Raw genomic sequence first — 17,582 nt, 5'->3', positions numbered from 1 at the left:
ACTCCCCCAGCTTGTATTCCCTCTCTTGCTGTGTCTCTCTCTGTCAAATGAATAAATAAAATCTTTTTTAAAAAATACAAAAGCAAATTACTTATGTTTTTCAAAATAGTTAAATGAGAGATTAAGATCCTGGAGTTCTAAATATGAGCATAATTAAATTATCTGCATTTTTAAAGACATTAAATAAAGAACCCTCAGACATCTGATTTTAAATAATAACATTTTTTGGTTAGCTCTTCTAGGACAGATTGTTTCCACAAATCTTGGTAAATAGTACTATCTCCTCTAAGAAGTGTCTGACTCTGAGCTGATAGATAATATGTTAAGGAATATTTTTGCCAAAAATTAGTATTTGGACTTTAAGATGGTTTATTTTGAGGGGTTTAAAATATATATATGTTTTACTATTTTAACCTCTTTTAATTGTGTAGTTCAGTAACATTAAGTACGCTCACATTGTTTTTCAGTTATCACCAAACATCTTGTATCTACAAAATTTTTTTTATCTTCCTAAGCTGAAACCCATTAAACAATAATTCCTCATTTCCCCTTTCTCTCAGCTACTGGTAACTAAGATTCTACTTGCTGTCTCTGTGAATTTGACTATTATAGGTTACTCATATAAGTGGAGTCATGCATAATTTTTCATTTTGTGACTGGCATATTTCACTTAAATGTCTTCAAGGTTCATCCATGTTGTAGCATGTGTCAGAATGTCCTTTCTTTTAAAGGCTGAGTAATATTCCATTGCGTATATTTACCACATTTTTGTGGGTGGATATTTAGGTTGCTTCCATCTATTGCAAATAAGGCTGTTGAACATGGGTATACAAATAGCTCTTTGAATCCCTGCTTTCAGTTCTTTTGGGTTTATACTCAGAAATGGAATTGTTGGATCATATGGTAATTGTATTTTTTATTTCTTCAAAGAACCACCATACTATTTTCCATAGCAGCTACACCATTTTACATTCCCACCAACAGTGCACAGGAGTTCTGTTTTCTCCACATCCTCCCCAGCACTTGATATTTCTCATCCTTTTTCATTTCATTTTTATTCATAACACTTTTTTATGATGAGACATCATGTTATTTATTTATGGTCTATCCTTCCTCAAGGCAGAGGCTCTTGTTATTCACTGGTGATTTCCCAGGGTGTAGAACAGTGCTCTGTGAATATTGAATGAATTAATGGAGCAGCCTCTAGAGGAACATTTTGTAGTTTCTCTGCCTATAAAAATCTCAAGAAATAGATGCTGATTCTCATGGTGAAATAGCTGATCCACAGGACTCTTCCGGTTTCATTCATATGCTTTGTAACACCATTATCTCATAACACTGATTAATTCCTATTGTAGTGTCATGTTGTCAGTATTGTGCCAGTTATGACATACTGTAAAATAGGTGAAATACTTGAGTGCCTGTTGTCATGCACTGCGTCAGGCACTGTTTTAAGCCATGCATGGGTATAAGTCATTTTTGTATCAACAGTTTTTTTGTTTGTTTTGTTTTTAAGATTTTATTTGTCAGAGAGCGCGCATGCAAATGCATGCAGGGGGAGTGGCAGGCAGAGGCAGAGGGAGAACCAGGCTCCCTGCCAAGCAAGGAGCCCAATGTGGGATTTGATCCCAGAACCCTGGGATCATGACCTGGGCCAAAGGCAGACACTTCACCAACTGAGCCACCCAGGTGTCCCTGTACCAACAGTTTTAATAGAGGAAATTATTTTCATTTAATAAAAAAGGAGTTCGTGGGGCACCTGGGTGGTTCAGTTGTTAAGCTTCTGCCATTAGCTCAGGTCATGATCCCAGGGTCCTGGGATCAAGCCCCACATTGGGCTCCCTGCTTTTCCCTCTCCCACTCCTTCTGCTTGTGTTCCTTCTCTCACTGTGTGTCTCGCTGTCAAATAAATAAATATTTATAAAAAAAGAATAAATAAAAATGGAATTCATGAATCAAGTTATATTTATAAAGGTACATTAGCCTAATTTCTTCCTTGCTAATGTGAACTTTTTCCAGATATTTTCCAAATTTGGCACTGTCTTGAAGATTATCACCTTTACAAAGAATAATCAGTTTCAAGCCTTGCTTCAATATGCTGACCCAGTGAATGCACATTATGCCAAAATGGTAATTATGATCTTTCTTTATTTTTCATTTATCAGTCACTTCAGTGATAGCAAAGAATGCCATCATGTCTTTTCCCTTATTGTAGTTCACAATGTGTTTTTATAGTATATACATAATATAAAATTTTGTTTTTAAAGGCACTGTTCCATATGCTTTTTAAAGTAATAAATAAAAATTAACTTCCTTCATATGAAATGGTTTCAAATCATTTATCACTTCTCAGATCTTTGGGACTCATTTCTGTCATATATAAAGTCTAGAGTGGAGCACAGTATTCCTAATAAAATCTGACTAGTAAAGTAGAATTTTCTTTGTCCTTGTGTCTTCATTTTCTTCTATTAAATTAGCCATATTGGTTGATATCATCGTTTTTGTAACCATATTTGCTATTGAATTTTGTTGAGCTCTGAATTGGTGAAGATACTACATTTTAGGAAGTTTGCTGCTGTTGGTTTATATTGCCCCCTTTTTCTTCCTTTTGTGTTTGTGTGTGTGTGCTTGGGTTTTGACAAGATGTAAGATTTCATGTTCAGTTTGGTTATATTTCACCGATGTCTTACTGAGATCTGTTCCTAACCCTAATTCTCTCTGGTATCAGTATCTGAATTATTTCTAATTTCTTTTCAAAGATAGGGACTAAGGCTTCTAGTAGTTTTTTGTATACTGTCTGGCCTTTTGTTTAGGAGTATAGACTTTATATTTGCTGTACCCTTTGTCTATATATATTATTTTATACCATTATGATAATGTACTCATCAGTAACTTATTATAAATATTTTTGTATATTTGCATTTTCTTATGTATTTTGGTTTCTGATTTCTGTTTTTATAAATCTTAGCATTTGTGGAAGTCAAGTGACTACAAATATCCCTTTGATAAGTTTTTGTTGTTGTGAAGGGAGGCTTTGCTGATTTCTGGTCTTATATCAGAACTGACTGCAAAATTTCCCTCAGATTGTTATTCAGACTATTATAAAATAAATTTACAGGAGAAAAAAAAAGAGATAGATACTTCATATGTTGTGGTTCTTACAAGTTCCATTTACAAAGGCTTTATTTATCTTAACCTACATAAAGTATACTAAAAAGTTAAGATGAAATATAAAATCAAATCATTCTTAAACATTTGTTGGGACAAAATAATTAAAATGATAGCTAGTACTATGCTCAATAATGTATAATATTTTTCCAAGCTTTTACATTTCTCTTCTTTCATTTGATCTTACCACAGATAAGATAGGGATTATTATAACATTGTGAAAAACTGAGATTTTCTTTTTCTCTCTTATGTTCACATAGTGAGTGACAGAGGTACAAGTAAACACAGGTCTTTGGCTATTAGTCCATTTCTCTCTGCTTTATACTTGATTGCCACTCTCTGTCAAAGTAGAAGCTACTTGATTTATCAGTGTTGTTGCCTTGCAAAACATCAGTCCCTTTCTTACATGCTTTAGGCTCTGGATGGCCAGAATATCTATAATGCATGCTGCACTCTGCGTATTGACTTCTCCAAGCTCACCAGCCTTAATGTGAAATATAATAATGACAAAAGCAGAGACTTCACTCGTTTAGACCTTCCTACTGGTGATGGCCAGCCATCCCTTGAACCCCCTATGGCCGCTGCTTTTGGTGAGTAGTTCCATTTTGAGTCACAAAGCAAGTTTTCTGAAATTATAAGTTTATTAATCCATGTGTATCACCCTTTTTCTTCTTGGATTCTCTCAGGATTTCTAAAGGAAAGAAAAAAATCTTGGAATAAAATGTGTTCGCTGATTAAATCTTAATATTAGTAGATTTTGTTAGTTGGCAAAAACAAATGGATTATCTAAAATTGAGTTAAAAACTTATTTTCTAACATTAATCTTACACATTCTTTTATAAGCCATACAACCATTTCCTTCAAATTAATAGTGTTACATATTAACATGGCTTTGAATGTGTTGATTTATAGCCATAGAATATTGATATAAGTGCTCTTGAAAGAAATGCTTCTCTCTTCTGAAGTAGTGGTATTTTAAAACTAGGGCCTAAATTAGTGCCCTTTATGTAAATGGCATAATCCCATAGAAATCCTCTTCTTTGAGAAGAGAATTTATCTTACTTTGTTTGGTTTTTTAAATATCAGAACTCCTGTTTTTATCTTTAATTTGTGTGAAGTTGCATTTTTTCATAATAAAAATACAGCCTTCTGAATTGTCTCTGCAAATACTGCTTTGAAGAGCTTTTTGTACTTATTTAAAATTAGTTATCAATAGATTTATAGTTTTAAAACAAAAAAGGAAGGAGCAGTGAATGGCCCAGTTATATCATTAGGTTAATGTATGATACTTTTTTGTTTTGTAGCCCTCAGAAGTGTGGTTTATTATCTAGATCAGTATTAAATTTTATTTCCCATTGTGATTGGTTTCCCTTTCTCAGATGACACCATGAAATACTGCTTATTGAGCCCTTAAGTGGTATTTAGTCCATCTTTATTTTACAGGTGAGAAAAATGAATCCTTAGCCAAGTGCCCAGCATTTTCTGGAAAGTAGTTTGTAACTTCATTTCCAAGTAAAAGCCTTTTGTTATTTATAACTGGAAAAGCCAAGTGAATTGTAGTTCATGTTCCTACATTGTTAAAACTTTTGTCTTGGTCTAACCAGATTTTTGTGTTATAATATTGGTTACCAGCCTCTACTCAGCATATCCAGTTTGGTAGAGCCCAAAGGTCTTTGTAATCACAGTTCCAGCAATACATAATTGAGGCTGTAATTAAAGTTTACTAAAACTTGGCTATCAAATGCAGAATTGCACTTATTCTAGTAACTGAATATATACTGTTGATGTAATTAATATCCTACATTGTGGGAGGAGGACATTTTAAAAATATGATCAAGAATTTTGGTTTCTGAATATACAATATCAGAATAGTAACATCCTTTTTCATTGTTTCAGTAAATCTCAATGCAAAGTAATGTCTCCATCTTAAGATAACTAATTCATCAACAGAGAATAATAATTTTTTTTTTTAGTATTATGTGAATGTTTACTCTGCTTCTCGCTAATATTTGATGCAGTTCACTGTTCCCTTGTTTTTTTCCTCTTGGCTTCTGCAGTACCAGTCTCCTGAGCGTTTCCTACTTCACTTTCTGTTCTTTTTTTTTCCTTAAAGGTTCTTTACAGTTCCTAGCTTAAGTCATAATTACTCTGTTTTTAGTGACATACATTATACCATTAGAAGAGCTTCTAAAATATGCAAATATATTTCTTAACACCCATGTAGTTATCACCCAGGCTAAGGAATAATATATTTATACAGCCTGAAGAAACATTCTTTGTAGCCCTCTCATTGATTATGTTCTCTCCCTCCCTGCTGCAAGATCAGTCTCAAATTTGATGGTAATCATTCTTTTGCTTTTCTGCTTTTCCCTTGTGTGTGTTTTTCTTACCACCCATTATGCAGCCCTAAGTGCTAATTTAAACATTTTTTCATCCTTTATTTAGAATTTTATGTAAATGGTATCATGCTCTTCATCTTCTTTTGTGACTTGTGATTCATCCATATTTATATATGTATATATGTGGCTATTGCTTATTCATTCTCAGTATCAAGTGTATAGATACCCATTGTATGAATATACTGCCGTTTGTTTATCCATTCCTCTGTTGATAGACGGTTGGGTTGTTTTAGCTTGAGGCTATTACGGACAATGCTGCTGTGAGATTTTCCTGATCACCCTTGAGGTTGAATGTATTTTTATTTATTGGCCATTGTCCCTTACTCTTTAACTTTGTTGCCGTTTTGTGTGTGTGTTTGGCTTGTTTTTTTCTTGTTTTCTTTTTGTGGGAATTTTTAAATATATATCATACCTACTAGTCCTTTGTTGGTTTTATGTATTACAAATAGTTTCTTCCATTTTTGGCTTATTGGTTTATTCTTGTCATGGTATTTTTATTTAGTCAGATGTATTATTTGCCATGTTCTTTATATTTGTGTTCTTTATGTCTTGTTTAAGAAATCCTTTGTTACTAACCATAAGGAACTCTTGATTATAGGAAACAAAGTGAGGGTTGCTGGGGGATGGGGATGAGGTAACTGGCTGATGGCCATTAAGGAGGGCATGTGCTATAATGAGCACTGAGTATTATATAAGACTGATGAATCACTGATCTCTACCTCTGAAACCCATAATACATTACATGTTAATTTAAAAAAATAAATTTTTTTAAAAATTGAAGTTAATATGTTAGGACCAAGAAAGGTTATAAAAGAATAGATAGACACCTGCCTGTTATCTAATATGCCAAATTACTGCTGAATTCAGAGAAAGGTCTATCCATTAAACAAAATCATTAGCTGTTAGCATAGGCCATTGAGCTACAAAGCCAAGGAAAGTGTATTCTTCAGTTTAGAAGCCAGAGTCTAGTACCACGGCTTGATAGAGATTGGGAAGCTGTTACTAATTATCAAGGAACCCACTTTTGTAGGTAACCTGAAAAAAAAATGTGTTTTTTTCCCCCCAAAGGACCTAGGCCTGCTTTTAGTAACTAAAAACTGTGTTTGGAACTGAATCGAACTCAGCTCAAGACTGAATGAATGAATCAGTGACAAAAACCAACTTTTTTTTCTTTGTCATTATTTTCATTGTTCAGTAGAAACAAATTAGTGAACTGTAACTTCTTCCTTTAACTAGCTGTGTGACTTTGAGCAAGTTGTGGAACCTCTGTGTATCCCAGTTTCTACATCAGTAAAATGCTGGTAAAAAAGAAATATATCTCCTGGAGCGACTGGATGGCTTGGTTAAGTGGTCTGCCTTCGGCTCAGGTTGTGATCCCAGGGTCCTGGGATCAAGCCCCATGGCAGGCTCCCTGCTTGTCTGTCTACCTGCTGCTCCCCCTGCTTGTGCTCTCTCTCTAGTGCTCTCTTTATCTCTCAAATAAACAAAATCTTAAATATCTATCTATCTATCTAGATAGATCTCCAAAAAAAAGAAGAAAAGAAAAAGAAATCCTTTGTTACCCTGACATCATAAAGATATATACTCATATTCTAAAGTTTATAGTATTTTAGTAGTTCTGTTTTGAAATAATTTAAGTTGCAAGAATAGTACAAAGAATTCCCTTATAACCAGAATTATCCAGACTCCCTAGTTCACATCATTTCACATTTACTTTATCATCTCTCTGATTATATTGAGGGGGTGGGTAGTTGTTTTTTCTTTTTCCTCTTAATACTGGAGAGTAGGTTGCAGGCAAGATGCCTCTTTATGAAAACTCAGTGTGTATTTTCTAAGAACAAGGATGTTGTTACCTAAACACAGTTAGTTAATCAAAATCAGGAAATTAACATTCATACAATACAAAAATTAGAGAATATGGATTCTCTAATCCATAGACCTTTTAAAAATTTCACCTATTGCAGAAGTAATGTTCTTTATAAGAGAATTTTTTTCTCTGATAAAGATCTAAACCAGTATCAGTCTAATTTATTTAGCATGTCTCTTCAGAAAGTCCTTTAATTTGGAACATTTCCTCATTTTTTTGTCCTTGGTGATCTTTGCATTTGTGACGATTTCAGGTTGGGTATTTCATAGACTGTCTTTCAATATGAATGTCTGTTTGAAACAGTGTTACCTTTTTGTCAGTTGATTAAATCAGGAGACACATGATGTCAGTTTATCCAGTTCCTGGTGATACTACCTTTGATCACTTACTAAGGTGGTTTTTGTCAAGTTTCTTCCTAGTAAAATTACTCTTTTTCTTTGTAATTAATTTGTAGAGTGAATCATTGAGACTATATAAATAGACTGTTCTTCATCTCTTTTCACTCAATAATTTTATCATCCATTACAAAAATTTTTTGTTACTGTGTTGGCTGCCTTATGGGAGATTTGTTCATTCTGTCCTTCCTTTAACAGTTATTACCTGGAATTTTATTACAAAGGATTTTTTTTTCTTTTCACATCTTCCTTCCTCCCTCCCTCCCTCCCTTCCTTCCTTCCTTCATTACAAATGAATTTGATACATAACATTGTGTGAATTTAAGGTGTGTAACAAGTTACTTTGATAGATTTATATATTGTAATGATTGGTGATGTAGTATGTATATTACATCACATAATTATAATTATGGTGTCTATATTCATTATACTGTGCATTAGGTCTGTATGGCTCTAGTACTTGTTTTTTTCATGTCAGTATGGTCTTAGAGATTCTTATTTTATTCTATAGGTTTTGTACTATTATTTTTCATTTTGTGTTCAATTTTCCCAGGTTTGACCAGTAGGAGCCCTTTCACACTGTCTTTTGTAGCCCTTTGACATACCCCTATCATCATTTGAACACTTCCTGACTTTCTGGCTGAAGATAGTTCAGATCTTCTTTACCTTCCCTGTCTTAGTGCTGCAGTTGGCTACTTCAATGAGTCCCAGTTCCTTTTAGTGGAAAATGGTATTTTGAAATCAATATCCAGGCATTAGCTGTGCTCATTGGTAATAGAAACATCATTGCTTCTAGGCATTTTGAATGAACATTACTGGGATATGTGTGTATATACTTCATAAATACATTTCTCTGTGTATGCTTCATAAATGTATTTCTCCATGTGGTTAAAACCCCACAAATTTTAACTAATACCTCTAGTTCCAACCTAGCATCTTTTCATACTGTTACTTCCCTACTTCAGGAAGGAGATACCTAGTGTTTTAGTCTCACCATGTTTACTTAATTTGCTCAATCCTGTAATACACAGAAAGTGGCTTCAGACTTGTTAACACATACCAATTAATTTCAGCTGAATATTTGCTTCAGTAGTTTCCTTGGCCTTGTTCATGGGTCCGTTTATTAGTCTTTCCTTTTGTCATCTCCACAGTGCTTAATATCTTATAGAGTAAATCTCTTCACCATATTCTTCAAGAGTATCTTAGCAATACTTGATCATCTTACTTATGAATTTTAGGATGAGCTTGTCAAATCCTCAAAAATTAAAAAAAAAAAAGCTATTGAGGTTTCCATTGGATTACATTGACATTATAAATTACCTAGAAGATAATTGACATCTTTATAGCAGAGTCCTCCAGTCTTTGAATATTGTACATCCCTCCATTTTTTTGAATGTTCATTAATGTCTTTCCAGAGAATTTGGTGACTCTTCTCCATAAATGTTTCCATGCTTTGTTTGATTTATTCCTCAGAATCATACTTTTTAGATTCTAATTCTAGACCTACTATTTATAATCTCTGCGACTTTGGGCAAATTGCTTAACTGCTCTCCACTTTTGTTTCTTCATATGTGAAATGAACATAATAATAGTACTCAACTGGTAGGCTTGTGATAAATATTAAATGTGCTAATGTACATAAAGAGTTTAGAATGGTTCCTGGAATAAATGCAGTGCAAGTTTCAGTGATCATTGTTATTTCACTGTTGCTAATATAGAAATTCAGCCTTGTTGTTTCTTGATTTTATATTTAGCAACTTGATAAAATCGCATTCCTTATTTCTTTTTGTAAGCCCTTATTTTCTTTTTCCCTACTTTAAAAAGATGCACTGAACTTCTAAAATTTATATAGAAATGGAAAAAGAAGCTATTGAGAATAGTCAAAGTAATTTTAAATATTTTTTTTTTAATGCAAGACAATGTAAAGCTGCAGAAATCTAGCTAGTTTGGTGGTGTAAAAAGGATAGATAATATAGATTTACATTAATGGTGCTAAATACAGAGTGTAGAAATAGACCCATACGTATCTAATTTGTTGATTTTTCAAAATGTAAAATTCCATAGGGAAAGAAGATCTTTCAGCAAGTTTTTGGACAGGTAGATACTCATATTGGAAAAAGTAAACATTTTTTCTGTATCTTGTTCTATACTGACAAAGTGGATCTTTAGGCCTACAATGTAAGATTTTAAACCTGTACAACTTCTACAAAAAAATATAGGAAAAAAATCTTTGCAACTTGGGATAGACAAAGGTTTCTTAGAACATAAAAAACACAAATCAAAAAAGGAAATAATTTATGTATTGTATATCAAACATTAAAAGTTTCACTGTTTATGATATATTCAAAGTACTAAATGGGAAAAACCAGAAGGAAAAAATACTCTCCCTAGCAAAGCTATAATTCAGAATAGAAGGAGATACAGAGTTTCCCAGACAAACAAAAATGGAAGGAGTTCATTACCACTAAACCAGTCCTGCAAGAAACATTAAAGGGGACTCTTCAGGTGGAAAGGAAAGACCGAAAATGACAATATAAAGGTGGGAAACACAAAAGCAGAAAATATGAATATTTCTATAAAAAATAAGTCAAGGACATCACACACATAAAAGGATGTAATATAATAAGATATATCTAAAACATGAGGAGAGGAGTAAAGAATGGGTTTAAACTTGAACAACCGTCAACTTAACATATACTGCTATGCAGGAGAGATCTTATACAAATCTAATGGTAGCAATAGATCAAAAACCACTAATAAACAGGCCAGAGTATAAAGAGAAAGAAATCCATGGGCACCTGAGTGGCTCAGTGGGTTGAGCCTCTGCCTTTGGCTCAGGTCATGATCTTGGGGTCCTGGGATTGAGCCCCGTGTGGGGCTCTCTGCTCAGCGGGGAACCTACTCCCCCCCCTGCTTAGTTGTGATCTCTCTCTCTATCAAATAAATAAATAAAATCTTTAAAAAAAAAGAAATCAAATATATCACTAAAGAAAATCAGGAAAAGATGAGAAGTGAAAGGCAAAGGACCAGAGGAAAATCTTCAGAAACGGCCACAAAGCAAGTAATTAAATGACAATAAATACATCTATCAATAATTACTTTTTGGGGGCGCCGGGTGGCTCAGTGGGTTAAAGCCTCTGCCTTCGGCTCAGGTCATGATCCCAGGGTCCTGGGATTGAGCCCCGCATAGGGCTCTCTGCTCAGCGGGGAGCCTGCTTCCTCCTCTCTCTCTGCCTGCCTCTCTGCCTACTTGTGATCTCTGTCTGTCAAATAAATAAATAAAATCTTTAAAAAAATAATTACTTTTTGAATGTATAAATGGAGTAAATGCTCTAATCACAACATATAGGTTGACAGAATGGATTTAAAAAACAAGAGCCATCTAGGGTGCCTGGGTGGCTCAGATGGTTAGGCATCATGCCTTCAGCTCAGATCATGATCCCAGGGTCCTGGGATCAAGTCCCACATTGGGCTCCCTGTTGAGTGGGGAGCCTGCTTCTCCCTCTGCCTCTCTCTTTGTCTCTCATGAATAAATAAAATCTTTTTAAAAATATTAAAAAAAACACAAAAACCCAGACCCGTCTATACACTGCCTCCAGGAGACTCATTTCATACCTAAGGACACCTGCAGATTCAAAGTAAAGAGATGGAGAAACATCTGTCATGTAAATGGATGTCAAAAGAAAGCTAGAGTAGCAATACTAATATCATACAAAATAGACTTTGAAACAAAGACTGTAACAGACAAAAAGGACAAAAAAGGGGACAATCCAACAAGAAGTTATAAAAATTATATTTATGCACCCAATGTAGAGGAACCCAAATATATAAAATAGCTAATAAACATAAAGGAACTAATCAATAGGAATGCAGTAATAGTAGGAAACTTACTTACACCAATAGACAGATTATCTAAACAGAGAGCAAGGAAACAGTGGGTTTGTAGGACACACTGGAACAAATCAGTTTAACAGATATACTCAGAATATTCCATCCTGAAATAGCAGAATACATTCTTCTTGAGTGTACACGGAACATTCTCCAGGATAGACTACATATTAGCCTACAAAACAAACCAACAAATTTAAGAAGATCTAAATCATACCTTGCATCTTTTCTGATTACAATGCTGTGAAACAAGAAGTCAACCACAAGAAAAAATCTGGAACGATCATAAATATATGGACGTTAAATAACATGCTAGTAAACAATGAATGGGTCAACCAATTTTTAAAATAAAAAATTTTAAAAGTACATGGAAACAACTGATAATGAAAACACAACAGTCCAAAACCTCTGAGATACAGTCAAAGTAGTTCTAAGAGGGAATTAATACAGGCTTGTCTGAGGAAGCAAGAAAATGTTCGCATAAACAACTTAACCTTATACCTAAAGGAGCTAGAAAAGAACAACAAAACCTAAAACCAGCAGAAGGAAGGAAATAATAAAGATGAAGGCAGAAATAAGTGATATAGAAACTAAAACCAGTAAAAACGAAACAGCAGAACAGATCAATGAAACCAGGAGCTGGTTCTTCGAAAAAAATCAGTAAAATTGATAAACCTCTAGGCAGACTTGTCAAGAAAAAAAGAGGACAGACTCAAATAAAATCACAAATGAGATAAGAAATAATGAACACCAAAGAAAGACAAACAATTTTAAAAGAATATTATGAAAAACTATATGCCAACAAATTGGACAACCTATATGAAATAGATAAATTCCTAGAAACATAAGCTATCAAAACAGAAACAGGAAGAAATAGAAAATTTGAACAGCCTGATAACCAGCCAAGGAATTGAATCAGAATCAAAACACTTGCGACAAACAAAAGTCCCAAGACCAGATGGCTTCACAGGTAATTTCTATCAAATTTAAAGAACAGTGAATACCTGTTTTTCTCAAACTATTCTAAAAAAATAAAAGAGGAAGGAAAACCTATATTCATTCTATGAGGCCAACATCATCCTGATACCAAAACCAGATAAAGACACCATTTAAAAAGAGATCTGCATGCCAGTATCCCTGATGAACATGGATGCAAAAATCCTCAGTGAAATGCTAGGGCACCTGGGTAGCTCAGCTGGTTAAGTGTCCGACTCTTGACTTCAGCACAGGTCATGATCTCTGGGTTGTGAGATCAAGCCCCATATTGGGCTCCTTGCTCAGCATAAAGCATGCTTGGGATCCTCTGCCCCTCCCACTTGTGCACGCATGCGCACTCACACACACACACACACAAACTCTCTCTCAGTTAAGTAAGTAAGTCTTAAAAAAAAAAATCCTCAGTAGAGGCACCTGGGTGGTTCAGTTGGTTAAGTGTCTGCTTAATTATTAACTGAAAGGACTATTACACTGTATGTTAACTAACTAGAATTAAAATAGAAACTTAAACGTTTCAGTGCTTGAAAGATAAGAAAATCAAAGGCAGGCTACAGACTTGAAGAAAAACCCTTGCAACACATACATCAGACAAATTAGTTATATCAAGTTACATGAAGACCACTTACAGCTCAATAATAATAAACAAAAAGTGCACAGATTTGAAGAGATACTTTTCAAAACATGGTATATGAAGGGAAACAAGCTCATGAAAAGATGCTCAACAGCTCTAGTCATCAGGGAAGTGGAAAATAAAATCACTGTAAGATAGTACTGCATGTGCATTAGAATATCTAAATTTTATAAAGTTTACTGTACCAAGGATGTGGACCATTTTTCAGTGGCATACAGTGTTGGTGGCAATGTAAAATTTAGGTATGACACTTTGGAATACAGTTGGGCAGTTTATTATTTTTAAGAGACCGCAAGAGAGGGAACACAAGCAGGGGGAGTGGGAGAGGGAGAAGCAGGCTTTCCCAGGCTGAGTGGGGAGCCTGATGTGGGGCTCAATCCCATGACCTTACGATCATGACCTGAGCCAAAGGTCTGGTGGCACAGTCATTAAGCATCTGTCTTCAGTTCAGGCCATGATCTCAGGGTCCTAGGATCAAGCACCGTCTGCTTTTCCCTCTCCCTCTCTCCCACCCCCTGCTTATGTGCTGACTCATTCTCTCTCTCAGATAGATAAATAAAATCTTTAAAAATTACAAGAAACAAAACAGGTGAACTTAGGGAAAGGGAAAAATAAGATTAAAAAAGAGGGAGACAAGCCATAAGAGACTCTTAACTATGGGAAACAAACTGAGGGTTGCTAGGACAGGGAGAAGGTTGGGGAGGTGTTGTAACTGGGTGACAGACATTACGGAAGGCACGTGATATAATGAGCACCGGGTATTATATGCAACTGATGAATCACTAAATTCTACCCCTGAAACTAATAATATAGTCTCTATTAACTAAATTGAATTTAAAATATAATTTTAAAAATATATATGTCAAAACTTCACAGAACAACTTTTATGTATATACAGTTTATTTGGGTGTAAATTAGATAACTTTTGGTCTAACGCTGACGGAAAGCCCTCTATAGTTTCCTGTTTCCTTCAGAGTAAATGCTCACATCCTTATGTTGGATTATAAGGCCCTATATCATCCACTCCAACTTTACTTTTTGAATATCTTCTTTGATGCCCACCCCCTTGCTCTTTCTGCTTACCCAACTGACAGTCCCTCCAGATTACAAAACATGTTAGGTATATTTCTATTACCCAGTGGGTATTTCCCTTTGCCTGGAGTACTTTTCTTTCAGATGCCCTCTATTTTCTTCATGCTGCCTTCTTTTTTTTTTTTTTTAAGATTTTATTTATTTATTTGACAAAGATCACAAGTAGGTAGAGATGCAGGCAGAGAAAGAGAGGGAGGGAAGCAGACTCCCTGCTGAGCAGAGAGCGCAATGCGGGGCTCGATCCCAGGACCCTGGAATTATGACCTGAGCCGAAGGCAGAGGCTTTAACCCACTGAGCCACCCAGGCGCCCCTTCTTGCTGCCTTCTTTAATCTGCCCCGACCAGCCCTCCCTCAGTACTTCTGATTCTTCCTGTTCTACTTTCTATAGTATTTGTCATCTTCTTACCTACAGTTAACTTATTTACTGTATTTTTTTCCATCGCTAGAATTATGCTTCAGCAGGGTAGGTTGTTTTGTCTTTCATTTGCTTATGTTTGTGCCTGACCCAAAATAGGGGCGCCTGCGTGGCTCAGTCGGTTAAGCATCCGACCCTTGGTTTCCGCTCAGGTCATGATCGTGGATCAAGCTCTGCACTCAGTGGAGAGTCTGCTCTCTCTCACTCTCTCTCTCTCCCTCCCACCCCACTTATGGGGTCTCTCTCTCTCATTAAAATATATCTATCTTAAAAAAATATTTGTTAACATTTATTACTCTGTTTTTCCTGCTGTTTTTGAAGTTTGATACTGTTGTATTTTCACCTAGGATTCTTTTTTAAAGATTTTACTTAATTATTTGAGAGAGAGAGAGAACGAGCAGGGGGAGGGAGAGGGAGAAGCAGACTCCCTCCTGAGCCAAGAGCCAATGTAGGGCTCGATCCCAGGACCCTGAGATCATGCTCTGAGCCAAGGTAGTTGCTCAGCCAACTGAGCCACCCAGGCACCCCTCATCTAGGAATTTTAACTTTCATACTTACTTTATTAAAATCTAAACTGATACTGTCCCTTTTCCTTACATAATATAAAAATTTTAGGGCACTTTAATTCCTTTTACTTCTTTTACCTTTTCCTAACTCATGATATTATTATGTTTTAAAATTTTTTATTTTAATCTGACGATTTGTTAGTATTGTTTTATGTAATAAATACTCACTTAGATCAAGCCATTCATGACTGTAGACTTTTTATTCCTTCTTACAACTCAGATATGCCATCTGGGTTCACTTACCTTCTGTCTAAAGGATATCCTCTAGTATTCATTAGGGAAGTCCATGGTAGCATACTTGAACTTTTCATTTGTTCAAAGATGTCTTTATTTTGTTGTCAATTTTATTTTATTTTACTTTATTTTTTTAAGCTTATTTATTTTTTAGTAATCTGTACACCCAATGTGGGGTTCAAACTCATGACCCTGAAATCAAGAATCATGTGCTGTCCTGAGTGAGGCAGCCAGGCATCCCTGCTGTCAGCTTTAAAAGATAGTTTTCCTACCACAGAGTTCTAGATATTTCTAGATATAAAATATATATCTAGGTATATTTATTGTTCTTTTCAGTCAGTGTATTCAATCATTTGATGATGTCTGGTTTTCATTTTTGCTCTTAGAAAGTCAGCTGTATCAACCAAACTACTGCTTTTTTCTCTCCGGTTATTCTTCAGATATTTTCTTCATCTTTGATGTCTTGTAGTTTCAGTGTGATGTGTCTAAGGATTTATTTATTCTGATTGGAGCTTTCTTGGGCTTCTTGATTTGATGGATTGTTGCCTTTTATTGGTTCTAGAAATTATCTTTTCATATATTTTCCCTTCTCACTGTTTCTTTTCTTACTTTGTAGAACTTTGATTTGACCTGTTATACTGTCTTACTGTATTTTGAGTGTCTCGGTTTTTTTTTTTTTTTTTTTTTCATATTTTCTGTTTCTTTATTTCTCTAAGCTCCATTCTGGATAATTCCTTAGGGCCAAACTTTGATTTTACAAATGGTCTCTAAGCTATTGCTAATCTAATCTAATCAGTTGTTAAATTTGTCCAGTAATTTAGAGTTTAATAATTGTGTTTTTCATTTCTAGAAATTTTATTTTGTTCTTTTTTTAAGTGTCTCCTGCCCTTCAGATATTTTTTGGCATATCTTTCATTTCTTCAAGTGTACTATTTAAAATCTTCATCTGGGGCGCCTGGGTGGCTCAGTGGCTTAAGCCGCTGCCTTCGGCTCAGGTCATGATCTCGGGGTCCTGGGATCGAGTCCCGCATTGGGCTCTCTGCTCGTCAGGGAGCCTGTTTCCCTCTCTCTCTCTCTCTCTCTCTGCCTGCCTCTCCGTCTACTTGTGATCTCTCTGTCAAATAAATAAATATAATCTTTGGAAAAAAAAAATAAAATCTTCATCTGATAATTCTTTTTTTTTTTTTAAGATTTTATTTATTTGAGAGAGAGAATGAGAATGAATGAGCATGAGAGGGCTAAGGTCAGAGGGAGAAGCAGACCTCTTGCTGAGCAGGAAGCCTGATGTGGGACTGGATCCTGGGACTCCAGGATCATGACCTAAGCTCAACTGAGCCACCCAGGTGCCCCTCATCCGATAATTCTTATGTCTGAAATCATAGCATTTGTGTCTCTATTAGATTTTTTTTTCTTCCCTCCTTCCCTCCATCCCTCTTCTTTCCTTTCCTATCCTATCCTCTCCTCCCCTCCCTTCCCTTCCCCTCCCCTCTCCTTTCTTTCTCTCTCTTTCTTTCTTTCTTATATTCATTTTACTTAGAGAATTAATTACATGAGTTCTTTGAGGCTTGGGATTGTGATGCTCCTCCAGAAAGAATTTTTCTGAAACACTAAAGGCCCTGCGTTTGGGAGCAAACGCAGATTTAGACCATTTCAGTCTAAATCCACAACTTTATTTTTTATTTTGGATTCCTAAGAAATATGAATTTGAGCTGCAAATTGGCAGAGCTTGCATTTGGTTAGAACTTTTCAGAAATGCATTTGGTTAGAACTTTTCAGAAATTTTTTTGTTCTTTCTTTGCTAGACACAAAGACACCTTTTCTTACAGTCTTCTCTGAGGGTGAGATGGGTAGGTTATTTAGGCATACACTTTTAGATTAATGCCATAAAGATCACCTATTGACTTCCTTCCTTGAGCCAATCCTAGAATTT

The 17,582-nt window shown here is 35.2% G+C and overlaps 1 protein-coding gene across 8 annotated transcripts in view; it reads left to right on the top strand.

The window, feature by feature from the left end:
- Nucleotides 1-17,582, top strand: part of PTBP3 (polypyrimidine tract binding protein 3) — a 113,254-nt gene that overhangs the window by 78,637 nt on the left and 17,035 nt on the right. For all 8 annotated transcript variants that reach the window (XM_032865609.1, XM_032865603.1, XM_032865602.1 and 5 more), the window contains 2 exons: nucleotides 2,020-2,130; nucleotides 3,584-3,758. In XM_032865609.1, coding sequence (XP_032721500.1) covers nucleotides 2,020-2,130; nucleotides 3,584-3,758 — 286 coding nt within the window. The remainder of the gene's footprint in view (nucleotides 1-2,019; nucleotides 2,131-3,583; nucleotides 3,759-17,582) is intronic.

This window comes from Lontra canadensis, unplaced genomic scaffold, assembly GCF_010015895.1.
Source record: "Lontra canadensis isolate GAN:19392208 unplaced genomic scaffold, GSC_riverotter_1.0 scaffold30, whole genome shotgun sequence".
In the NCBI taxonomy this organism is placed as follows: Eukaryota; Metazoa; Chordata; class Mammalia; order Carnivora; family Mustelidae; genus Lontra; species Lontra canadensis.
This window is presented reverse-complemented; position numbering and strand designations above follow the sequence as displayed.